We start from the raw sequence: 27,084 nt of genomic DNA, 5'->3' as shown, positions 1-27,084 counted from the left end.
ATCAATAAGCAAAAGTCTCCCAACAAACAAAACTCCAGAAGAAGATGGCTTCCCAGGGGAATTCTACCAGACGTTTAAAGAAGAGTTAATACCTATTTTTCCAAAATGTTCCAAAACTATAAATGAAAGGAAAACTTCCAAACTCATTCTATAAGTCAAGCATTGCCTTGATTCTAAGACCAAAGACCCCACTAAATAAGAGAATTACAGACCAATATCACTGATGAAAATGGATGCAAAAATTCTCAACAAAATACTAACAAATAGAATCCCGACAGTACATGAAAAGAATCATTCACCACAGTCAAGTGGGATTTATTCCTCAGCTGCAAGGTGGTTCAATATTTGCAAATCAACCAACATGATAAACCACATAAATAAAAGAAAGGATAAGAACCATATAGATGCAGAAAAAGCATTTGACAAAGTACAGCAACCATTCTTGATAAAAACCCTCAAAAAAGTAGAGATATAGGGAACATATCTCAACATCATAAAAACCATACATGAAAAACCCAGAACTAATATCATTCTCAATGGGGAAAAACAGAGCTTTTCCTCTACAGTCAGGAAAAAGACAGGGATGTTCACTTTCACCACTGTTATTTAACACAGTACTGGAAGTCCTGGCCTCAGCAATCGGACAGCAAGAAGAAATATAAGGCATCTGAATTGACAAGGAAGAAGTCAAACCTTCATTATTTGCAGACAACATGATATTCTATGAAGAAAACCTGGAAGACTCTACCAAAAAATTGCCAGCACTGATGCAGACCACAAAGCTTTGAAACCGGAACTCAATCACAAGAGTAAATTTGGAGAAAACTCAAATACATGGAGGCTAAAGAACATCCTACTAAAGAATGAATGGGTCAACCAGGAAATTAAAAAAGAATTTTAAAAATTCATGGAAACAAATGAAAATGAACACACAACTGTTCAAAACCTTTGGGATGTACAAAAGGAGGTCATAAGAGGGAACAATATAACAATACAAGCCTTTCTCAAGAAAGAAGAAAGGTCTCAAATACACAACCTAACCTTATACCTAAAGGAGTTAGAAAAAGAACACCCAACAGGAGAAGAGAAATAATAAAGATTAGTGCAGAAATCAATGAAATAGAAACCAAAAGAACAGTAGAACAGATCAACAAAACTAGGAGCTGGTTCTTTGTAAGAATTAGTAAGACAGATAAACCCCTGGGCAGACTTAGCAAAGAGAAAAGAGAAACAACTCAAATAAATAAAATCATGAATGTAAAAGGAGAGATCACAACCAACACCGAAGAAATACAAACAATTATAAGAACATATTATGAGTAACTATATGCCAACAAATTGGGCAATCTGGAAAAAACGGATGTATTCCTGGAAACTTATAAACTACCAAAACTGAAATAGAAAGAAATAGTAAACCTGAACAGACTGATAACCAGCAAGGAAATTGAAGCAGTAATCAAAACTCTCCCAACAAACGAGAGACCTGAGCCAGGTGGCTTCTCAGGGGAATTCTACCAAACATTTAAAGAAGAATTAATACCTATTCTGAAGCTGTTTCAAAAAAACAGAAATGGAAGGAACACTTCCAAACTCTTTTTATGAGGCCAGAATTACCTTGATCCCAAAACCAGACAAAGACCCCACCAAAAAGGAGAATTACAGACCAATATCCTTTTTTTTTTTTTTTTAAAGATTTTATTTATTTATGTGACAGAGAGACAGCCAGTGAGAAAGGGAACACAGCAGGGGGAGTGGGAGAGGAAGAAGCAGGCTCATAGCGGAGTAGCCCGATGTGGGACTCGATCCCGGTACGCCGGGATCACGCCCTGAGCCAAAGGCAGCCGCTTTAATGACTGCGCTACCCAGGCGCCCCTACAGACCAATATCCTTGATGAACATGGATGCCAAATACTCACTAAGATCCAAGCCAATACGATCCAACAGCACACTGAAAAGATTATTCACCATGACCAGGTGGGGTTCATTCCTGGGATGCAAGCATAGTTCAACATCCACAAAATCAGTCAGTGCGGTACACATTACTATGAGAAAGGACAAGAACCATATGATCCTCTCAGTAGATGCAGAAAAAGCATTGGACAACGTACCACATCCGTTCTTGATTAAAACTCTTCATAGTGTAGGGACAGAGGAAACATACCTCAATATCATAAACTGCATATACGAAAAGCCCACAGTGAATATCATTCTCAATGGGGAAAAACTGAGAGCTTTTCCCCTAAGGTCAGGAACATGGCAGGGATATCCACTATCAGCACAGTTGTTCAACAGAGTACTAGAAGTCCTAGCCTCAGCAATCAGACAATACAAAGAAACAAAAGGCATCAGAATCAGCAAAGAAGAAGTCAAATGCTCACTCTTTGCAGATGACATGATACTCTATGTGGAAAACCAAAAAGACTCCACCTCTAAGTTGCCAGAACTCATACAGGAATTCAGCAAAGTGGCAGGATATAAAATCACTGCACAGAAATCAGCTGCATTTCTATACACTAACAATGAGACAGAAGAAAGAGAAATTAAGGAGTCGATCCCATTTACAATTGTACCCAAAACCATAAGATACTTAGGAATAAACCTAGTGAAAGAGGCAAAGGATCTGTACTCAGAAAACTACAGAACGCCCATGAAAGAAATTGAGGAAGACACAAAGAAATGGAAAAACATTCCATACTCATGGATTGGAAGAACAAATATTGTTAAAATGTCTATGCTACCCAAAGCAATCCACACATTCAGTGCAATCCCTATCAAAACACCATCAACTTTTTTCACAATGCTAGAACAAATAATCCTAAAATTTGTATGGAACCAAAAAGATCCCAAATAGTCAAAGGAATGTTGAAAAACAAAATCAAAGCTGGTGGCATCACAATCCCAGGCTTCAAGCTCTATTACAAAGCTGTAACCATCAGAACAGTATGGTACTGGCACAAAAACAGACACATAGATCCATGGAACAGAATAGAGAACCCAGAATGGATCCTCAACTTTATGGTTAACTGATCTTCAACAAAGCAGTAAAAAATATCCAATGGAAAAGACAGTCTCTTCAAAAAATGGTTGGGAAAATTGGACAGTCACATGCAGAAGAATGAAACTGGACATTTCCTTACACCATACACGAAAATAGACTCAAATTGGATGAAAGACCTAAATATGAGACAGGAATCCATCAAAATCCTAGAGGAGAACACAGGCCTCAACCACAGCAACTTCTTGCTAGACACATCTCCAAAGGCAAGGGAAACAAAGGTAAAAATGAACTACTGGGGCTTCATCAAGATAAAAAGCATTTGCAAAGGAAACAGTCGACAAAACCAAAAGACAACCGACAGAATGGGAGAAGATATTTACAAATATCTTATCAGATAAAAGGCTAGTATCCAAAATCTATAAAGAACTTATCAAACTCAATACCCAAAGAACAAATAATCCAATCAAGAAATGGGCAGAAGACAAGAACAGACATTTCTCCAAAGAGACATACAAATGGCCAACAGATACATGGAACAATGCTCAACATCATTTGGCATCAGGGAAATACAAATCAAAACCACAATGAGATATACCTCACACTGGTGAGCATGGCTAAAATTAACAAGTCAGGAAACAACAGATGTTGGCAAGCATGCAGAGAAAGGGGAACACTCTAACACTGTTGGTGGGAATGCAAACTGGTACAGCCACTCTGGAAAACAGTATGGAAGTTCCTCAAAAAGTCGAAAATAGCATTACCCTACAACCCAGCAATTGCACTACTAGGTATTTACCCCAAAGATACAAATGTAGTGATCCAAAGGGGCACCTGCACCCCAATATTTATAGCAGCAATGCCCACAACAGCCAAACTATGGAAAGAGCCTGATGTCCATCGACAGACGAATGAATAAAGCAGCTGTGGTATGTATGTATGTATGTATGTATGTATGTATGTGTGTGTGTGTGTGTGTGTGTATATATATATATATATATACACACACACAATTCTAAAATTTGTATAGAATCAAAAAAGACCCCAAAGAGCCAAAGGAATGTTGAAAAAGAAAAGCAAAGCTGGGAGCATCACAATTCCAGACTTTAAGCTGTATTACAAAGCTGTAATATCAAGACAGTATGGTACTGGTACAAAAAAAGACACAGAGATCAACACAACAGAACAGAAAATCAAGAAATGGACCCACAATTATGGTCAACTGATCTTCAACAAAGCAAGAAAGAATATCCAATGGAAAAAAGACAGTCTCTTCAACAAATAGTGTTGGGAAATTTGGACAGCCACATGCAGAATGAAACTGGACCACTTTATTACACCATACCAAAAAAAAAAAAAAAAAAAAGGATTCAAGACCTAAATGTGAGACAGGAAACCATCAAAATCCTAGAGAGGGGGGTGCCTGGGTGGCATAGTCGTTAAGCGTCTGCCTTCGGCTCAGGGCGTGATCCCAGCATTCTGGGATCGAGCCCCACATCAGGCTCCTCCGCTAGGAGCCTGCTTCTTCCTCTCCCACTCCCCCTGCTTGTGTTCCCTCTCTCGCTGGCTGTCTCTATCTCTGTCAAATAAATAAATAAAATCTTAAAAAAAAAAATCCTAGAGGAGAACAAAGGCAGCAACCACTTTGACCTCGGCCACAGCAACTTCTTACTAGCTATGTCTCCAGAGGCAAGGGAAACAGAAGCAAAAATGAATTACCAGGACTTCATGAAGATAAAAAGCTTCTGCACAGTGAAGGAAACAATCAATGAAATTAAAAAAAAAAAGTGTTAGTATCCAAAACCTATAAAGAGCTTACCAAACTCAACACCCAAAAAACCACATAATTCAGTAAAGAATTGGGCAGAAGACATGAACCGACATTTCTCCAAAGACATACAGATGGCTAAAAGACACATGAAAAGATGCTCAACATCACTCATGATTAGGGAAAAACAAATCAAAACTACAATGAGATATCACCTCACACCTATAGGAATGTCTAAAATGAAAAACACAGGAAACAACAGATGTTGTCAAAGATGCAGAGAAAGGGGAACCCTCTTACACTATTGGTGGGAATGCAAACTGGTGCACTCTGGAAAACAGTATGCAGGTCCATCAAAAAGTTAAAAATAGAACTACCCTACAATCCAGCAATTGGACCACTAGATATTTACCCAAAAGATACAAAAATACTGATTTGAAGGGACACATGCATCCCAATGTTTATAGCAGCATTATCAACAATAGCCAAATTATGGGAAAAGCCCAAATGCCCATTGATGGATGAATGGATAAAGAAGTTGTATGTATGTATACACATACACATACACACACACACACACACACACACGAATATTACTCAGCCATAAAAAAGAATGAAATCTTGCCATTTGCATCAATGTGGGTGGAGGTAGAGTGTATTATGGTAAGTGAAACAGTTAGTCAGAGAAAGAAATCCGTCATATGATTTCATCCATGTGTTTTGTAAACAGAACAGATGAACATAGGGAGAAAAAAAGAGAGGCAAACCATAAAACAGACTCTTGGGGCATGGCTCAGTCAGTTAAGCACTGGATTCTTGGTTTCAGCTCAGGGTCGTGAGATTGAGCCCCACGTTGGAATCTGTGCTCAGCACAGAGCCTGCTTAAGATTCTTTTCCCCCTCTCTCTCCCTCCCCCCTGCATCTCTCCCCTCATTCTCTCTTTTTCTCTATTTCTAGGATAAATAAATAAATAAAATCTTAAAACAAAAACAAAAAACCAGACTCTTACCTACAGAGAACAAACTGAGGGTTAGTGGAGGGGAGATGGGCAGGGGGATGGGCTAAACAGGTGACAGTTATTAAGAAGAACATGTGTTGTGATGAGCACTGGATGTTTTACGTAAGTGATGAATCACTACATTCTACTCCTGAAAATAACATTCCACTATATGTTAACTAACTGGAATTTAAATAAAAGCATGAAACAAACAAAAAGAAAAAGAAAAAGAAAGAAAGAAAGGTCTAAAATCAGTGACGTAAGGTTCTAATTATGAAGCTCAAAAAAGAGTAAAACCAAAGAAAGTAGAATGTATAAAATACAGAACAGAAATTAACAAAACAGAAAATAGACAAACAGAAGAGGAAATTAATAAAGCCAAAAACTCGGTGCGCCTGGGTGGCACAGCGGTTAAGCGTCTGCCTTCGGCTCAGGGCGTGATCCCAGCGTTATGGGATCGAGCCCCACATCAGGCTCCTCCACTATGAGCCTGCTTCTTCCTCTCCCACTCCCCCTGCTTGTGTTCCCTCTCTCGCTGGCTGTCTCTATCTCTGTCAAATAAATAAATAAAATCTTTTTTAAAAAAATAAATAAATAAAGCCAAAAACTCTTTCTTTGAAAAAAAAAAAAAAGATTACTCCAGTTACAATGAGAAAGGAAACACAAACCACCAAAATCAGAAATGAAAATGGGTTTCTCACTATAGATCATATAGACATTAAAGGGACAATATGACTATATTTGTGAAACCTTTATGCCAAGCAACTTGCCAGATTAAATGAACAAATTCCATGAAAAATATCTTATCAAACTTGAAAGAAGATGAAACAGAAATTTTCGATAGCACTATATCTTTCAGAGAAATTGAATTCAGGAGGGGTGTATCAGGATGGCAAAGTAGGAAGATCCTGAGCTTATTTCCTCCCATGGATATACCAACAACTACAACTACATACAAAATAACTCCCTCTGAAGACAAACTGAAGACTACCAGAACAGATCTTCTACAACTACAGATAGAAAGAAAAAGCCACATCAAGATGGGTGGGAGAGGCAGAGATGTGATCTAGTCAGGACCCACAGACCCTGCAGGAGGGATACCACAAATATACAGGCCCTCAAAGAGGAACATCCACATCTGGGATCCACATCTGGATCCCCGGTCAAGAAACATGTGTTGGGAAAATGAGTCCCCATAACACCTGGCTTTGAAAACCAGTGGTGCTTATGTATGGGAGACCCAGAAGGCAGTAGGAAACTTAAAGGGCAAGTGCATAATCTCACTCACTCCAAGTTCCAGAGCAGAGGCAGCAGTTGGGAAAGCACCTGGGTTACATGGAAAGGAGTTCCATTCACCAATTTTAGGACATGTGCCAGAGGGGCAGGGATCTGTTAGAACATTCTCCAAAGAGTAGAGTGTTAACAGGTACTTTTTTATTCATTTCCCTTCTACCTAGCTGGTCCAACCTGGCAGCAGCCATTTCTGACACTCTACCTACTGTGCTAGTACGAATCACCTGGCTCCAGCCTTCCTCTGCAGACTTCACCAGCCCAACTTGCCTGCCCCCACCTGGCACCCCCCAAAGCAGTTCCCACCTGGCCACACCTAGAGATGGAGGCAGCTGTATCAGAGCCCCAGCCTCCTCATTACCCCATCCCTATCAAGCAACCTCTATCCCAGGGGAAAGAGCCAAACGCTAGAGGATCTGCAACAGCCATGGCTGGACCTCACGGCTAACCACAGTGGAGGCCTATGCCATTCACACACATGCCCACAGCTGTGGCTCCAGGACTTCACAGCCAACTGCACGAGGCGCCAACCGTGCACACAAACATGCTCACAGTAGTTACGGCCTGGATTCTCAGTCAGACAGGCTGGGGACCAGACCCACTCACAGGCACATCCATAGCCGATGTGGATAGGTCTCACAGAAAGCTTCACGGGGAAACAGCCCTGCACACCAGTTGAGTCCACACCAAGATACAACAGGAGGGTACCTGCAGCCCAAACAGGGGAGACCACTAGGGCACCTGGCTCAAGTAATGAGGGGTTGGGAGTGGGGGTGCACAGCTAAGCCTGACAGGATACCTTCTGCATAAAGCCACTCCTTCAAAACTCAAAGATATTACTGATCTACCCAATACAAAGAAACAAACACAGAGAATTAGGCGAAAGGAGGAGACAGAGGAGTAAGTTCCAACAAAAGAACAAGACAAAATCTCAGAAAAAGAACTAAAGAAAAGAGAGATAAGCAATAAACCTGATAAAGGTTCAAAGTAATGTTCATAAGATGCTCACCAAACTCAGGAGAAGAATGGATGAACACACTGAGAACTTCAACAAACACATACAAAATACAAGAAGAATCAATCAGAGCCCAAGAATAACTGAAGTGAAAAACACACTAAAATAAAACAACAGCAGATGAGATGATCCACAAGAATGGATCAGAAACCTGGAAGACAAGGTAGTGGAAATCACCCAATTGGAACAGCAAAAGGAAAAAATATTAAAAAAAAAAAAACAATGAGGACAGTTTAAGGGACCTGTGGGACAACATTCCCAGCAACAACATGCTGGGAAGCATAGGAGCATTTGCATAGTGGGTCCCAGAGGAAGAGAGACATAAGGGGGTAGAAAACCTATTTGAAGAAATAATGACAGAATATTTCCCTAATGTGGTAAAGGAAAGAGACAACCCATTCCACGAAGCACAGAGACCCAAACAAGATGAACCCAAAGAGACCCACACCAAGATATATTATAATTAGTGTCAATACTTAAAGACAAAATTTTAAAAGCAGCAATAGAAAAGCAACTAGTTATATATAAGGGGACCCCCCCCCCAAAAGACTATCAGGTGATTTTTCAGATTTCACAGGCCAGAAGGACGCTGCACAATATGTTGGAAGTGTTGAAAGGAAAACACTTATAAAAAGAATACTCTACCTGACAAAGTTATCACTCAGAATTGAAGAAGAGATAAGGATCTTCAGATAAGCAAAAGTTAATGGAGTCCATCAACCTCAAACCAGTCTTACAAGAAACATTAAGAGAACTTTTTTAAATGAAAAAGAAAAGGCCATAACAAGAAATAAGAAAATGTGAAAGAAAAAAATGTCACTGGTAAAGGTAAAAATACAATAAAGATAATGGATCAACCAACTCAACAGCTACTTACCAAGGTTAAAAGCCAAAAGTAGGAAAATCATCTAGACCTATAATAATTAAAGGATACACAAAATAATAATATGTAAAATATAACATCAAAAACATAAAATGTTGGGGAGGTAACCGTAGAGTTTTTAACTTGAACTTAAATGAGCTTGAACTTAAATGACCATCAACTTAAAACAGACTGCTATAACATAGGATGTTACATATGCATCTCTTGTTATATATGAACCACAAAACTAAATAGTATAAATAACAGATACACAAAAAATAAACAAAAAGGAATGCAAAAATAATACTGAGGAAAGTCACCAATTCACAAAGGAAGACAGCAAGAGAAGAAAGGAACACAGAACAGCAATAACAATCAGAAAACAATTGTCAAAACAGCAATAAGTACAAATCTATCAATAATAAATGTAAATGAACAAAATGCTCCAATCAAAAGACATAAGGTGGGGGTGCATGGGTGGCTAAGCTGGTTAAGTGTCTGCCTTCAGCTCAAGTCATGATCTCCAGATCCTGGGATCAAGCCCCACATCGGGCTTCCTGCTCAGCAGGGAGTCTGCTTTTGTCTCTCTCTCTCTCTCTCTCTCTCTCCCTCTACCCCTCCCCACCACTCATTCTCTCTCTCTCAAATAAATAAATAAAATCTTAAGGTGAGAGAATGGATAAAAAGAAAAAAACAAGACCCATTTATAGAGTGCCTACAAGAGACTCACTTCAGATCAAAAGACACACAGACTAAAAGTGAAAAGAGAGAAAAAGATATTCCATACAAATAGAAGCAAAAAGAAAGCTGGAGTAATACTTATATCACACAAACACACTGTAAGACACTTCCTGTAACTAAAGACAAAGAATGGCATTACAAAAGATAAAAGGGACACAGCACTTTAAACATCTATGCACCCAAAACAGGGGCACCTAACACATAAAGCAAATATTAACAGACACAAAGGCAAAAATTGACAGTAATAAAATAACAGGAGGGGACTTTAACACCCCACCTACATGGATGGATAGATCATTCAGACACAAAATAAACAAGGAAACAGTGGTTTTAAATGAGATGTTATACCAGATGGACTTAAAAGATATACAGAGCATGCCATCCCAAAACAGCAGACTATACATTCTTTCATGTGTATGTGAAATAGTCTCCAGATAGATCACATATTAGGCCACAAAACAAGTCTCAATGAATTTAAGAAGACTGAAATCACATCAAGCATCTTTTCTGACCACACAGGATGAAACTAGAAATCACATGCTAGAAAAGAAAAAAGGGGGAAAAAAAAACTAGAAAAAACACCAGGGCTGGAGATTAAGATGGCGGAGGAGTAGGGGACCCCTTTTTCAGCCGGTCCCCTGAGTCGAGCTGGATAGGTACCAGACCGTCCTGAACATCCACAGAATCAGCATGAGACGCAGGAAGATACATCTGGATCTCTACAAATGAACATCTCCAGCACTGAGTATTGAGGTACGAAGCGGGGAGCCGTGAAACCACGCACAGATATCGGAAGATAAATGGAAGGGGGAGAGAGCCGCTGCGTTCGGGCGCCGGGAAGCGGTAGCCACCTGCACGGGGGAGTGGGCAGACTCGCCGAGGGCACCTGCGAGAGAGCAGACTGAGACCGTAAGCTGGGGAAACGCTTGCCACCAGACTTCTCACGGAGCTCCGGTGCGCTCACTGGAACCAGACTGAAACCGGGAGCTCTGGAACACGTGGGGGCGGCTGGCGGTGCTAGAAACACAAAGGACAGAGACGCACTGGCCCTGGAAGTGAGGGCTGGGACGCCGGGTGTGGGGCGCACATCCCGGGACGCTGCAGGGTTGAGCAGCACCAACAGAAACAGAGTTAAAGTGGCCAGAAAATCAGTGGAGAACGGTCCGCCATCCCTCTGTTCTGAGACAGAGGCTGAGATTCAGCTACTGCTGCTCTGACTCTAAGAGGCATAGCAAACCGCCAGGGAAAGCCGCCAGAGAACAAAAGCCTGGAAATACCGGCTCACAGTGTGCCCTTGCCCGTCCCACCTTGCAGGGGACACGGAGACTCTACCCAAACAGGGTTGCCTGAGTACCGGCGCGGCAGGCCCTTCCCCCAGAAGGCAGGCAGAAAAATCAAGAAGCCCACATCCCTAAGGTCCCTATAAAACAAGAGCGCACTGCCTGGGTCCCGATCAATAATTTGGGATCTGGACAACCCCGCATCCTCTCCTCATCAGAATGACAAGAAGGAGAAAAACGCCCCAGCAAAGAAAAGACAATGAGTCTGTGGCCTCTGCCACAGAATTAATGGATATGGATATAATGAAATTACCAGAAACGGAATTCAGAGTAACAATGGTCAAGATGATGTGTAGACTTGAAAAAAGTATTAACGAAAATGTTAATGAGAATATAGAATCTCTAAGGGCGGAAATGACAGCAAATCTGGCAGAAATTAAAAATTCTATGAGCCAAATGCAGTCAAAACTAGAGGCTCTAACGGTCAGGGTGAATGAGGCAGAAGAACGTATCAGCTAATTGGAGGATGGGTTAGAAGAGAAAGCTAAAACAGAATCTGGACTTAAAAAAATAAATCTCCCGTAGGTTACGGGAGATTACTGACTCAATGAAACGTTCCAGTGTCAGAATCATCGGCATTCCTGAGGACGTAGAGAAAAACAGAGGTCTAGAAGAGATATTTGAACAAATTGTAGCTGAAAACTTCCCTAATCTAGCAAGGGAAACAAACATTCGTGTCCAAGAGGCAGAGAGGACCCCTTCCAAGCTCAACCATGACAAACCCACGCCACGTCACGTCATAGTGCATTTCGCAAATATTAGATGCAAGGATACAGTATTGAAAGCGGCCAGGGCAAAGAAATTTCTCACGTACCAAGGCAAAGATATCAGAATTACGTCTGACCTCTCTCCACAGACCTGGAATGAGATAAAGGGTTGGGGGGCATTTTTAAATCTCTTTCAGAGAAAAACATGCAGCCAAGGATCCTTTATCCAGCAAGGCTGTCATTCAGAATTCATGGAGAAATAAAGACCTTCCAGAATCGCCAGTCATTGACCAATTTCGTAACCACGAAACAGACTCAGCCTCTGTCTCAGAACAGAGATATTACGGGGGGTTCTATAAAAGTAAAAAGGCCCCAAGAGTGACACAGAACAGAAAGTCACAATCTATAGAAACAAAGACTTTACTGGCAACATGGCGTCATTAAAATCATATCTCTCAATAATCACTCTCAATGTGAATGGCCTAAACGCTCCCATAAACGCCACAGGGTTGCAGATTGGATAAAAAGACATGACCCATCCATTTGCTGTCTACAAGAGACTCATTTTGAACCTAAAGATACATTCAGACTGAAAGTAAAGGGATGGAATACCATCTTTCACATCAATGGACCTCAAAAGAAAGCTGGGGTAGCAATTCTCATATCAGACAGATTGGATTTTAAACTAAAGACTACAGTTAGAGACACAGAAGGGCACTATATTATTCTTAAAGGATGTATCCAACAAGTGGATATGACAATTATAAATATAAATATAAATATATATGCCCCCAACAGCAGCAAGATACACAAGCCAATTCTTAACCACAATAAAGAGACATATAGATAAAAATACGCTAATAGTAGGGGACCTCAACACTCCACTATCAGCAACAGACAGATCACCTAAGCAAGAAATCAGCAAAGAAACAAGAGCTTTGAATGCCATACTCAATGAGTTGGACCTCATGGATATATATAGAACACTACACCCCAGAACCAAAGAATACTCATTCTATTCTAATGCCCATGGAACATTCTCAAGAATAGACCATGTTCTGGGACACAAAACAGGTCTCAACCGATACCAAAAGACTGAAATTATTCCCTGCATATTCTCAGACCACAACGCTTTGAAATTGGAACTCAACCGCAAGGAAAAATTTGGAAGAAACACAAACACTTGGAGACTAAGAACCATCCTACTCTGGAATTAATTGATAAACCAGGATATCAAAAATCAATTTAAACAATTTATGGAGACCAACGAGAATGAAAACACAATGGTCCAAAACCTATGGGATACTGCAAAGGCAGTCCTAAGGGGGAAATACATAGCCATCCAAGCCTCACTCAAAAGAATAGAAAAATCTAAAATGCAGTTTTTATATTCTCACCTCAAGAAGCTGGAACAGCAACAGAGGGACAGGCCTAATCCACGCACGAGGAAGCAGTTGACCAAAATTAGAGCAGAAATCAATGAATTAGAAACCAGGAGTACAGTAGAGCAGATCAACAGAACTAGAAGCTGGTTCTTTGAGAGAATCAATAAAATTGACAAATCACTGGCAAGACTTATCCAAAAAAATAGAGAAAGGACCCAAATTAATAAAATTATGAATGAAAAAGGAGAGGTCACAACCAACACCAATGGTTTGGAAGGATTATTAGAAACTTTTATCAACAGATTTATGCCAATAAATTAAGCAATCTGGAAGAGATGGAGGACTTCCTGGAAACCTATAAACTACCAAGAGTGAAACAGGAAGAAATTGATTTTTTAAACAGGCCCAATAATTATGAAGAAATTGAAACAGTGATAAACAACCTTCCAAAAAACAAAACTCCAGGCCCGGATGGTTTTACTGGGGAATTCTACCAAACATTCAAAGAAGAAATAATACCTATTCTCCTAAAGCTATTTCAAAAAATAGAAACAGAAGGAAAGCTACCAAACTCATTCTATGAGGCCAATATTACCTTGATCCCCAAACCAGGCAAAGACCCCATCAAAAAGGAGAATTACAGACCGATTTCCCTAATGAATATGGACGCCAAAATCCTCAACAAGATCCTGGCTAATAGAATCCAACAGTACATTAAAAGGATTATCCATCACGATCAAGTGGGATTCATACCTGGGATGCAAGCGTGGTTCAATATTCGCAAATCAATCAGCGTGATACATCATATCAACAAGAAAAGACTCAGGAACCATATGATCCTCTCAATCGATGCCGAAAAAGCATTTGACAAAATACAGCATCCTTTCCTGATTAAAACCCTTCAGAGTGTAGGAATAGAAGGTACATTTCTCAATCTCATAAAAGCCATCTATGAAAAGCCTACTGCAAATATTATTCTCAATGGGGAAAAGCTGGAAGCCTTTCCCTTAAGATCAGGAACTCGACAAGGATGCCCACTCTCGCCACTATTATTCAACATAGTACTAGAAGTCCTTGCAACAGCAATCAGACGACAAAAAGGGATCAAAGGTATTCAAATTGGCAAAGAAGAAGTCAAAATGTCTCTCTTTGCAGATGACATGATACTCTATATGGAAAACCCAAAAGAAGCCACTCCCAAACTATTAGAAGTTATAGAGCAATTCAGTAACGTGGCGGGATACAAAATCAATGCTCAGAAATCAGTTGCATTTCTATACACGAATAACGAGACCGAAGAAAGAGAAATTAGGGAATCCATCCCATTTACAATAGCACCAAAAACCATACGTTACCTTGGAATTAACTTAACCAGAGACGTAAAGGACCTATATTCTAGAAACTATAAATCACTCTTGAAAGACATTGAGGAAGACATAAAAAGATGGAAAGATATTCCATGCTCATGGATCGGAAGAATTAACATAGTTAAAATGTCCATGCTACCCAGAGCAATCTACACTTTCAATGCTATCCCGATCAAAATACCAAGGACATTTTTCAAAGAACTGGAACAAACAGTCCTTAAATTTGTATGGAAACAGAAAAGGCCCCGAATCTCCAAGGAACTGTTGAAAAGGAAAAACAAAGCTGGGGGCATCACAATGCCGGATTTCGAGCTGTACTACAAAGCTGTGATCACAAAGACAGCATGGTACTGGCACAAAAACAGACACATAGACCAATGGAACAGAATAGAGAGCCCAGAAATGGACCCTCGGCTCTTTGGGCAACTAATATTTGATAAAGCAGGAAAAAACATCCGGTGGGAAAAAGACAGTCTCTTCAATAAATGGTGCTGGGAAAATTGGACAGCTACATGCAAAAGAATGAAACTTGACCACTCTCTCACACCATACACAAAAATAAACTCCAAATGGATGAAAGACCTCGATGTGAGACAGGAATCCATCAAAATTCTAGAGGAGAACATAGGCAGCAACCTCTACGACATCGGCCAAAGCAACCTTTTTCATGACACATCCCCAAAGGCAAGAGAAACAAAAGATAAAATGAATTTATGGGACTTCATCAAGATTAAAAGTTTCTGCACATCCAAGGAAACAGTCAGAAAAACTAAGAGGCAGCCCACGGAATGGGAGAAGATATTTGCAAATGACACTACAGATAAAGGACTGGTATCCAAGATCTACAAAGAACTTCTCAAACTCAATACACGAGAAACAAATAAACAAATCAAAAAATGGGCAGAAGATATGAACAGACACTTTTCCAATGAAGACATACAAATGGCTAACAGACACATGAAAAAATGTTCAAAATCATTAGCCATCAAGGAAATTCAAATCAAAACCACACTGAGATACCACCTTACGCCAGTTAGAATGGCAAAAATAGACAAGGCAAGAAACAACAATTGTTGGAGAGGATGTGGAGAAAGGGGATCCCTCCTACATTGTTGGTGGGAATGCAAGTTGGTACAGCCACTCTGGAAAACAGTGTGGAGGTCCCTTAAAAAGTTAAAAATTGAGCTACCCTATGACCCAGCCATTGCACTACTGGGTATTTACCCCAAAGATACAGACGTAGTGAAGAGAAGGGCCATATGCACCCCCATGTCCATAGCAGCATTGTCTACAATAGCTAAATTGTGGAAGGAGCCGAGATGCCCTTCAACAGATGACTGGATTAAGAAGTTGTGGTCCATATATACAATGGAATATTACTCAGCTATCAGAAAGAATGAGTTCTCAACATTTGCTACAACATGGACAGCACTGGAGGAGATAATGCTAAGTGAAATAAGTCAAGCAGAGAAAGACAACTATCATATGATTTCTCTCATCTATGGAACATAAGAACTAGAATGATCAGTAGGGGAAGAAAGGGATAAAGAAAGGGGGGTAATCAGAAGGGGGAATGAAACATGAGAGACTATGGACTATGAGAAACAAACTGAGGACTTCAGAGGGGAGGACGATTTCTCAACATTTGCAGCAACACGGAAGGGACTGGAGGAGATAATGCTAAGCGAAATAAGTCAAGCAGAGGAAGACAATTATCATATGGTTTCACTCATTTATGGAACATAAGAAGTAGGAAGATCGGTAGAAGAAAGGGAAGAAGGAAGTGGGGGTGAAGGGGGAATGAACCATGAGAGACTATGGACTCTGGGAAACAAGCTGAGGGCTTCAGAGGGGAGGGGGGTGGGGGACTGGGACAGGCCGGTGATGGGTATTAAGGAGGGCATGTATCGCATGGTGCACTGGGTGTTATATGCAAGTAATGAATCATGGAACTTTACCTCAAAAACTGTATGGGATGTACTGTATGGTGACTAACATAATAAAAAATTATTATTAAGAAAATAAATAACTAAAAAAATAAAAATTAAAAAGTTAAAAAATGGCAGAAGACCCAAGTAGACATTTTTTCCAAAGAAGATATACATATGGCCAACAAACACATGAAAAGATGCTCAAAGTCACTAATCTTCAGGGAAATTAAAATCAAAGCCACAATGGAATATCACCTCTCACCTGTTAGAATGGCTATTCTGAAATAGATAAGAAATAACAAGTGCTGGCTAGGCTGTAGAGAAAAGGAAATCCTCATGCACTGTTGGTGGGAATGTAAATTAGCACAACTATTGTGAAAAACAGTATGGAGGTTCCTCAAAAGATTAAAAATAGGCACGCCTGGATGGCTCAGTCAGTTAAATGTTTGTCTTCTGCTGAGGTCATGATCCAGGGTCCCGGGACTAAGTCTCCCAGTGAGCTTCCTGCTTCTCCCTCTGCCAGCCACTTCCCTTGCTCATGAGCTCTCTCTCTGTATCTGACAAAATCTCTAAAAAAAAAAAATTAAAAACAGAACTACCACATGATCCAGCTATTCTACAGCTGGGTATTATTTATCCAAAGAAAATGAAAACACTTATTAGAAAAGATATATGCACCCCTATGTTCACTGCAACATCATTTACAACAGCCACGACACGGAAACCATTGAAGTATCCATCAATGGATGAATGGATAAAGAAATCGTGGTGCATACATACAATGGAATATTACTCAGCCATTAAAAAGGAAATCTTGCCATTTGGAACAACAAAGATGAACCCTGAGGGTAACATGCTAAGTGAAAGAAGACAGAGAAAGACAAATAATATATGATTTCATTCATATGTGGAATCTAAAAAACAAAACAAAATAAAATAAGCTCATAGGGAACAGATTGATGGTTGCCAGAGGATGCCCAGGAACTGGAGGGTAGGTGGTGGTTATAAGTAAGATCTGGTGATGTAATAATGTACAGTGTGGTGACTACAGGTAACAATACTGTATATTTGAAAGTTGCTGAGAGTAAATCTTAAAAGTCCTCATCACAAGAAAAAAGATTGTTAACTATGTATGGTGACCAATGTTAAAAAGATTTATTGTGGTGATCATTTTGCAATATATACAAATACAGAATCATTATGTTGCACACGTAAAACTAATATAGTTTATAAGTCATTATACATCAATCAATCAATAATAAATAGGGTCTATGCAAAATGGTCCCCTGTACTGGATGAACAACAAAGATGATTACACTACATGATAAAAATTTTAAAAACACTGGAAATATATACAAAAACTTTTTTTAAAAGTGTATTACTATAGGTAAATATTCTAGTTCTTTTCAGTTCCTTTTAAGTTTAGAGAACATAAAAATCACTTTCTTTGAATGCCATTTATTAATACAACCTGGAACTGAATCGAACCCATTTAGCAAATCAGGTAAATCTGCAGGATGCCAATTTACCAAACACAACACCTGACTGCAGAGCCTCTACAGTTTGCCAACATCCTACATTATATTAGAGTGAAATAGAGACCTTGGCAGATATTCTTTCTCTCTTTGTATTCCTTTTTGGAATTGAACAAATTAGTCCTAAAGCCACCTGCCTTTACCTGAATTTTCACTAGGTCTCACCTGTTCTATTTAGACTTTTGGTTAGTATTTCACCTTCACTCTCAGGCAAAGAAGAAAGCAGTTTCCGGCCTGAGGAAACGGCACCAACACATTTAATTCTGAATAAACACTTAGTGATTTGAAGATAGTTGCGAGATTCTTGTAGTTTGCATCCACTGGAATTAAGCGTGGTCTAAACTTGTCCTAAGTGGGTGTGTGTGTGCGTGCGTGTGTGTGTAAATACACGAGCGAATGGAGTAAGTAAAGGGGGGATAGAGGGTTCCCTCAGCTCTACGCACCTCTATTTCAGTCAGCTGGGATCAGTAAAGGTGAGGCACAGACGCCACCGGCAACAGGATCCAGCGGAGTACCAGGGCCACGAAGCACAGCACTGAAGGCGGAGACCGAGGAGGGGCGGGACGGCGTGGCCTCCGCTCCTCCCCGGGCCGAGGCGGGCCCGAGGCCGCGACCCACCTCTCCCGCGCTGTGCTCGTCACAGCGCCGCGGGACTGCCATGCCGGCCCGCCTGATGCGGGGCCTGTGGCAGCGATGGCGCCGTTACAAGTACCGCTTCGTTCCTTGGATCGCGCTGAACCTAAATCACAACCCGAGGTGAGAGGGCGAGACCGGTAGACCAGGGGCACCTTCCTTCTGCCCCACGACGCCACCCGGGCCGCTCGACCGGAGGCAAGCGGGCCCTAAGTGGGTGGAGCCTCCGGCGGGCGGAGCTTCAGGCGGCCCCTGGGCCCGAGGCGGGCGGGCCGGTCGTGGGTGGAACCCGAAGAGGGCGGGGCCCGAAGTGGGCGAGGCAGAGGCTCGTGGAGTCTGAGGAGAGCTGGGATACGGACCGGGGCGGGGAGCCTTAGGAGGGTGGGGCCTGTGGCCTAATCTCCCATGGTACCCCGCGCTGCCAGGTCTGCGAGGCGGGCGTTGCCCACCCGCGGAGGCGCGTGTTCTCCTTTAGAGGTCTGTGCTCAGCCGGGCTTGTGTCCCGGCAAAACAGAGACTTTTGGAGAAAAACAAAGCTCTTACAGCGTGGGAGTGCGTGGTCTTCTCTCCGCCAAGGCATAGTTAGGAGCTCGAAATTCCTTAGAAAAGCCAAACCGAGGTTTATTTTCACAGCTCCATAGTTTATCTGGTGAAAGCAGCCCCGCTTGGCTGTGAGGATAGCAGCTTGGACTGACGCATTAAAACGAGCAAAATGCCACTAAAAGCACATCAGAGTGTTGGGTATAGAAGAGTCCATGCTTGAAGACAGGGACCTAGTTGAGTGGGTGGCCGTGGAGTCAGTGTCATTCCCGGCTCTAGTAAGTGGCTTGGTAGTGATTCGGAGTTCACGTAATGCTCGCTTAAATGGGCACCTTAGCTCTACTGAAAGCCAGTTACTAACCAAAGAGCTTTTCCAAAGTTGCATTCGGCGGAAGCATGAATTCAGGGCCATCTTTACTATAGAATTGTGAAGCGGGTATTGCTTTTTTTTAAGAAGTAAAAATAATACCATTATGCAGATAAAAATGATGCAGCCATTAAAGAAGTAAGTACTCTCTGGAGAGAACGTGATAAAGTGTATAATGTTAAATTTGTCTTTGAAATGACACGCCTATAAAAAAAGCCATTGCAATATGAGGATTCTTACGTGATGTTCACGTAATGGCTATGTATGTAGTGGAAAAAAGAACGAGCTCTGTTTCGGCTTCTGGCTCCCCCACTTAACAGTTTTAGGATGTTGGGCAAGCTCCCCAACATCTCCAAGCCTCAGTTTCCCTGTCTGCAAAAAGGAGATAGTGAATGTAGGGACCCAACAGCATTTGGTACAGTTAGAGCCTTCACAAATATTTGCTGTTGTTAACTTGGGTAGGTATTGTCCGGAATTCGGTCACTAGAACTACCCTCCAACAACTCTTTTCTGAACGTCTTAGTTTTATCCTGTTCAGACAAGTGAGAATAATCATCATTAAGGCCTGTGACTCAGAAGGCATGAAGGCATGAAGCCTAGCTTTTGTCAGTTGAAGGGTAGTGAACAGAAACTTTTCCCATTTTCAGGACCCTCCGATATGTTCCAGAGGAATCCAAAGACAAAGTTATCTCAGATGAAGATGTCCTAGGAACATTACTGAAAGTTTTCCAGGCTCTATTCATAAATGATTTCAATAAGCAATCAGATATCTTGACTATGCTTCCAGAAACTGTTAAATCAAAATATCACGACCTACTCTCAGTTCAACATCCAAGGGTGAAACTGCTTGAATACAGACATCAACAGCAAAGTACCTTTAAACCAGAAGAAATTCTTTATAAGACATTGGGTTTCAGTGTTGCCCGAGCAACTAGCTCATTGATTTCTGCTGGAAAAGGTGTCTTCGTTACCAGAGGATCGGTACCAAAAGGCGCGGTTGTATCTATGTATCCTGGTAATGGCACAATTAGTGCTTTGCCAAGAGTTTCCTATTTATCGATTAATATAAGTTCAAGTAAATATATAATCCTATAATCCTTTGAGTAAGGGGTTGAATTGGAGACTCAGATTTCCACAGATTTTTAAATCCTGATTTGGAAATAACCGTGAATTATTTTATGTGTTAGCATTTGTGAGTATTTGTTGGACTAAATGTACTTTTAAGGAAATTTTTGTAATTAATGTTTAAATGTGCAATATAGTATGGCCTACTTTGATAAGGTGAATTACTTACAAAGCATTAGAGAGAATAAGTCAGTAGGCTTACATAATTGGTAACTAAAGGTTAAAATAGTATGGGTTAAAACAGGAAAGATAGAATTTAAACCCATAAATCTTTAAATAAAGACCTTCCTGCCATTTCTACACTTTGAAAGTAAAGCAGCTTCTTTGCAAAAAGACCATTGACTAGAATGCTCAGGAGAGTATGTTATTTGTTAAACTAAGATGATATTATTTGGTGTAGTACAAAATATGTATCAGTGTTTAAGTTAGACCTATGTTTTCAAAAAGTCATTCTACTATTGTCCGATTTTACATGCTTTAGCAAGAAAGTTGGATTCCTCCTACATAACTAACCTAACTCCGTAAAGACTGAATAGAACAAGCCAGCAACAAATGAATACTAAAACAAAGTTAATAAAATAGCATGCCTGGTCATAGGACAGGCCCAGTAAATATTTATTTTGTCCTTTCCTCCATTGCCAGTGAGAAGAGAAACAACCTGAATGTCAGACTCATTTATTTCCGTTTGGTCTGCATTATTTAATGGGTTATTAACAAAATACATTTCTTAAAAGACTTTTTAATAGATGTCAAATCAGAGCCTACTTTAAAAAGCAAAAACAAGACAAAACAAAAAACCCCCACAGCTTTGTTAAACTGAACCTCAAATGTGGTGTTTACATTTTAAATAACCAAAATAGTCACATTTTATTTGGCTGTGTGAACAAGTTGGTCCTCTGCTCCATTTACTATTCAGCACTCTTCAAAGGAGGAAAGTAGCCAAAGAGAATGTGATAATCTAGACTGGAGGTGAAATATTAGAAAAAAGGTAGAGAAATTAAAACAATTTCTTTCATGTTAAATTTATGTTCCAGAGACAGGTCCTTCTGATGTTTATTATTTTTACATATTGTTATGTTTTTTTTCTTATTGTATAATAGGTACAGTATATCAGAAGTATGAGCCAATCTTTTTCCAATCCATTGGAAATCCATTTATTTTTAGATGCCTGGATGGGGTACTCATTGATGGAAATGACAAAGGAATATCAAAAGTTGTATACAGGTAAGTTAGTGCCCATGTTCAAAATCAATATAGGACCAGAGCAAAATGATTATGACCACTAGCCTTTTTACTTTAAATAAAAATCTGCTTAAGCAGCTGTTAAGTGGCCACTCAGTTGCCCTATTGACTAGATAAAACTTTTTTAAGTAAGAAAAAGAAGAAGAAGAAGAAGAAGAAAAGAAACTTTTTTAAGAGAAACTGGACTTGTTCAGTTCTAGGGTTAATTTTGTACTTCTGGATTTTATTGTAAGATGTAAAAGAACAATCTCTTAGCTAATTCTTTCACCTGTTTCAGATCTTGCAGTGGGAGGGATCGACTTGGCCCTTTCAAAATGAGTGATAGTACATGGCTAACATCAGAAATTTGTAATCCACTGGCTGTAGGACAGTATGTCAACAATTGTTCAAATGGTAAGTTGGCATCATGGGTCTGTGAGACAAGATATAAATACATCAGTGGTAATTTTCCTCCTTTGCCCTATGACTGAGTGCCAGAGGCAGTTAAATTTAACATCTTAGCTATTCAGAGCCCATAAGTAAACCATAACATTGTGGGGGCAGATATCAAAGAATCTGGAGAAGTAATTATATGCATTAATTGAATAATTTACTGTTTTTCTTCTGGTTTTGCAATAAACATAGGCAATTGATAACTGCTCTTTGGATCATTATTTTAGCATTTTTTTAATAGTTAACTTAGAGGTTATTCTGTCACTGTCTCAGTAGAGCCTTGTAGGTTAAACTAGACTGGTATCCCCTTTCTGTTGCTGCGTGCAAGTCACTTACCTTCCCGTAGGACTTGACTTTCCCAAAGGTTTAAGTTTGATCTGGCTACCTTTAGCATAGGTTTTGGTGCTAGGGAGATGTGAACTTAAAACCAGACTCTTCTACTTAGCCTTTAACCTATCTGAGCCTCTGTAAATAATAGGGGTGTGTGGGTGGCTCAGTCTGTTGAGTGATTTCAGCTCAGGTCATGATCTCAGGGTTATGATACCAAGCCCCAAGTTGAGCCCTGAGTTGGGCTCTGAGCTAGGCAGACAGTCGGCTTGAGATTCTCTGCCTCTGCCCCTCCCCCCACTCACATGTGTGCACTCTCTAAAATAAATTTTTCAAAAAGTAAATAATAAAATTATATATATATATATATATATATATATATATATATATATATATATATATATATAAAATCTAGTAATACCTGGAACATAATAGTGATTATTTGAACATGTTCTTATAATTTAGAAAACCACACATCAAGTGTCATAATTCAGTACTGTTTTCCACGACCTTATAAAATGGCTGTTGCTAAAAATTATATACTCGTTTCTAGACAGAGCAGCTAATGTCTGCTATCAGGAATTTGATGTGCCTGCAGTTTTTCCTATAGAGCTGAAGCAATATCTTCCAAACATTGCCTACAGCTGTGACAAACAAAGGTTAGTTAGTTTGTTTTTTTTTTCCTCTCTCCTGTCTTACGCTGTACTTAAAAACATATATTTTCTAGGGCGCCTAGGTGGCTCAGTCGGTTACCGATTACCCACTCTTGGTTTGGGCTCAGGTCATGATCTCAGGGTCCTGGGATTGAGCCCTGCATGGGGCTCCACACTCAGCTGCTCAGCAAGGAGTCTGCTTGTCCCTCTCCAGCCCCCACTGCTCCTCCCCCAGCTCACATGCCTCTCTCTCTCTCTCTCTCAAATAAATAAATAAATAAACCTTTAAAAAAAATTTTTTTTTTCCCCAAGAAAAAGCTATATAGAGCTTGGGGTAATTTTTTTAGTGAAAAATTATTACTTAAATTTTCATTTTCATCATACCTGAATGTGTTAATGTAGGCATATTTGAAATTTAGAATTTTCCATTAACCTAGCTCATTCTGCTTCCTATTTATCCATTTTTATTCTGTGTGGTACTTTAAAAGTATCAACCTTAAAATTTTTTTCAAGTGACTCTGTTACTTTTCTACTTACAAAATCTTTAAATACATTTTTACTTTAATCTTTTTAAGGATCATGTTCTTCATCTCACTTGAGAGTACCCAGTTGAAGAAAAAAGCCAAATTACATTACTACTTCTTTTGCCCATTTCTCTATTAGGTTTGGAAACTTAACAATGAAAAAAAGATAAATATTCAGAAGATGCACATTTGGGGCGCCTGGGTGGCACAGCAGTTAAGCGTCTGCCTTCGGCTCAGGGCGTGATCCCGGAGTTGTGGGATCGAGCCCCATGTCAGGCTCTTCCTCTATGAGCCTGCTTCTTCCTCTCCCACTCCCCCTGCTTGTGTTCCCTCTCTCGCTGGCTGTCTCTCTCTCTGTCGAATAAATAAATAAAATATTTAAAAAAAAAAAAAAAAGAAGATGCACATTTGTAATGTAAGGTGTACTTTCTATTCATTAAGTGGAAAGTCTACTGAAAGTATTCAAGTAATAATTTCTACATATAAGTAATTCTGTAGAGTTCTTTATCAGCAATGCTATAGGAAGATAGAATCATTACATTATGACAGTGAGCTGCCATTTTACTAGCAAACTTTATTTTGTATGGGCCCCATTAAATTGTCCTTTTAAGATGAATGAGATTTAAAACTTAGACTGTTTTTCTTTACTTAAAACTTGATAACTTCTCTGTCTCTATTCATGTGTGTTTGTATAGCTAACAGTTGGGGTTTTTTAGCCATATACTCTGGAGTATGATGTCATTACTGTACAACAAGTGTGGGAAACATTAACTGAGTAGGAACATTGAAGGTTATGTATGTCTTGTTGTGTCCATAGAAGTATTTTTTTAAGTTCCAATTTTTTTTTTTTTTGAGAGGGAGAGAGAGAGGAGGGGGAGAGGGAGAGAGAGAATCTTAAGCAGGCTCCATGCCCAGAGCAGAGCCCAACACGGGGCTCAAACCCAGAGATGAAGACCTGAACAGCAATCAAGAGATGCTTAACCAACTGAGCCACTCAGGTGCCCCAGAATGCCAATTAACTTTGAGTAGTGTTTCCAGCTTTGCAGAATACACATATACAAATTAATTTTAAAGTGCTAAACTATAATAAATGTCATTTTAAAATGCTTTTTGTGGGGCGCCTGGGTGGCTCAGTCATTAAGCGTCTGCCTTCGGCTCAGGGCATGATCCCGGCGTTCTGGGATCGAGCCCCACATCAGGCTCCTCCACTGGGAGCCTGCTTCTTCCTCTCCCACTCCCCCTGCTTGTGTTCCCTCTCTCTCTGGCTGTCTCTCTCTGTCAAATAAATAAAGAAAATATTTAAAAAATAATAAAAAAATAAAATGCTTTTTGTGATACCAGCTTTGGGAGCCTGAACATAAAAACAGCATTCAGAAGAAGTAGTCAGTTGTATAAAGTTAACTGATTGGTGGTCTTTTTAAATGATATGGAATAGACATAATGTACTTTAACTCCATCAGGGAAAATAAATAAATTAATTAATTTTAAAATGAGTTTTTAAATAAATAAATAATAAAATAACTCCATCAGGGATAAGAGCTATTTCCTCATGGAAGTCAAATAACTAAGACAATAGTAAGAAATTTGAGTAAAATTATGTCTATAAAATCTATATTGTTATATTAAAAATACGAGCTTGGATTTGTTAATACGTAGAACTTTTATATATTTTTCTTTCTGTTTTCAGCCCACTTCGATGTGTCATTCTTGTAGCACTCAGGGACATCAAACAAGGAGAAGAGCTTTTTTCAAACTACTATACAATTGTTAGCTAACTATGAACTAGAAATTACGTTTTCTACTCAGGTATTGAGTTCATTCTACATGTTTTTTGTTCATCGAATCTCCGAGTTCTACCTAGAGAACAAATATTTTGAGGCCTAATTGGAGTGGGAATTTTTTGTTTTATTGATATTAATGTTTTTATGGTAAAAGCTATTTGCTTCATTACAATTTCAAATTTGTAATGCAATTCCAATTTTAATTGGCTTTCCCCTAAATATACAGTAGTTTATTAAATTAAAACCTACTGCCTGAACTTAAAATTTCACTTTTTTTTTTTTTTGTATATCCCTGTAGTGGTTTATAAAATTCCAGCCAAGCCATCATCATTTCTTACACTGTTGATGTGTACAAACTTCTGTAAAAACTGTATTTTTACATAATAAACTAAAGCAAAAAATACATGTGTTGTCATGAATTGTGTGTGTGTGTGTGTGTGTGTGTGTGTGTGTGTGATTTAAGGATTCTTTTAGCTAGGTAAGGGGTATTTGGAATTGGAATTTACTCTTATTTGAACATTCACACACATATACAAAGTTTAAAAGAGTGAGAGAGATGGTTTTAGCATGGAAATACAGTTAAAAGATAGTGGTGGTGGGAGGGACACGTATTCCCATTCTCTTATTTCAGTGCAGAGCGCTGACATTAGTGATGCTCCTGGCCTCTCTCTCCATCTGTTGGAGGAAGAGTGATTTTACGAGATTCTCTCTGGAGAAAAACTAGGCGCCCATGGCCCCGACCCCTCTAGCTCCTTCTCTGTGGGGTCTCTGCCCAGCCAGGGACAGAGCAAGTCTATTCAGAGGTAGAGTATTAGTGAGCTGGCCTGGCCACAGCTCCAAAGCCACCTTCTCCCGTGAATTTCGTTCATAATACTTACTTTGATCTCCATCGACCTGACTCCTGCATCTAACTCTCAGTTCCAAACTTGGATGGAGAGGAGGGTGTTCCTTATTGGACCACTCGAATCCTAACATGGAACCTGAATAACCAGATTCTAACCACCTGAACTGCTACATCAACAGCTTTTCTCACTTCATTTATTGCAATTTCAATAGTCTTCTAATTGCCTTCCCTGTTTCCACTCCTGCTGCCTTTAGAATGAATCACTAAGAAAGGTTCTTGTAAATGTAACTCTGATCTTGACCCGCCTCTGCTCAAAACCCTCTGATTACTCCTCATAGAGGAAGAATGCCCAAGTGCTTCACATACATGATACAGCCACTCACTACCTCTTTTCTCATCTCCTGCTCCTTCTACCCCGGGTGCATGTACCTCTTCACCACTCCTGGAACCTGCTGGGCACCCTCGCACTTCAGGCTTCTGTACTAGTTTTCTGTGCCTGCAAAGGTCTTCCCCCAGAAAGTCACATAGTTCATTCCCTCCCTCTGTCACCTTGCCCAGCCATCCTACTGAAATTGACAATCCCCAACTGCCAGCCCGGAAAACTCCCATTACACTTTCCTTCTTTTTCTCTATCAGATTTATCATGGATGGATAGTAAATGTACATTCGTGACAGCATCTGAT

At 39.9% G+C, this 27,084-nt stretch overlaps 1 protein-coding gene and 1 long non-coding RNA gene across 4 annotated transcripts in view; one reads left to right on the top strand and one right to left on the bottom strand.

Moving 5' to 3' along the window:
- The window catches only part of LOC121100720, a 66,330-nt gene extending 47,823 nt beyond the window's left edge, over positions 1 to 18,507 (bottom strand). For both annotated transcript variants that reach the window (XR_005832497.1, XR_005832496.1), the window contains exon 1: positions 18,377 to 18,507. This is a non-coding gene — a long non-coding RNA (uncharacterized LOC121100720). The remainder of the gene's footprint in view (positions 1 to 18,376) is intronic.
- Positions 18,508 to 18,562: 55 nt separating this feature from the next.
- Positions 18,563 to 25,960, top strand: SETD9 (SET domain containing 9). Of its 2 annotated transcripts, XM_008691402.2 has the most exons (6): positions 18,563 to 18,689; positions 20,121 to 20,488; positions 21,699 to 21,822; positions 22,118 to 22,233; positions 23,153 to 23,258; positions 25,464 to 25,960. In XM_008691402.2, exons 1-6 carry the CDS (start codon positions 18,592 to 18,594, stop codon positions 25,549 to 25,551), a joined length of 900 nt encoding a protein of 299 aa, XP_008689624.1. In that variant the 5' UTR covers positions 18,563 to 18,591; the 3' UTR covers positions 25,552 to 25,960. The 2 variants fall into 2 exon arrangements, with proteins under 2 accessions (XP_008689624.1, XP_008689625.1); XM_008691403.2 differs by lacking the exon at positions 23,153 to 23,258.
- The last annotated feature ends 1,124 nt before the right edge of the window (positions 25,961 to 27,084 follow it).

This window comes from Ursus maritimus, unplaced genomic scaffold (assembly GCF_017311325.1).
Source record: "Ursus maritimus isolate PB19 unplaced genomic scaffold, ASM1731132v1 scaffold_5, whole genome shotgun sequence".
Classification (NCBI taxonomy): Eukaryota; Metazoa; Chordata; class Mammalia; order Carnivora; family Ursidae; genus Ursus; species Ursus maritimus.
The sequence above is the reverse complement of the archived record's forward strand: the minus strand, read 5'-3'. Positions and strand labels throughout refer to the sequence as shown.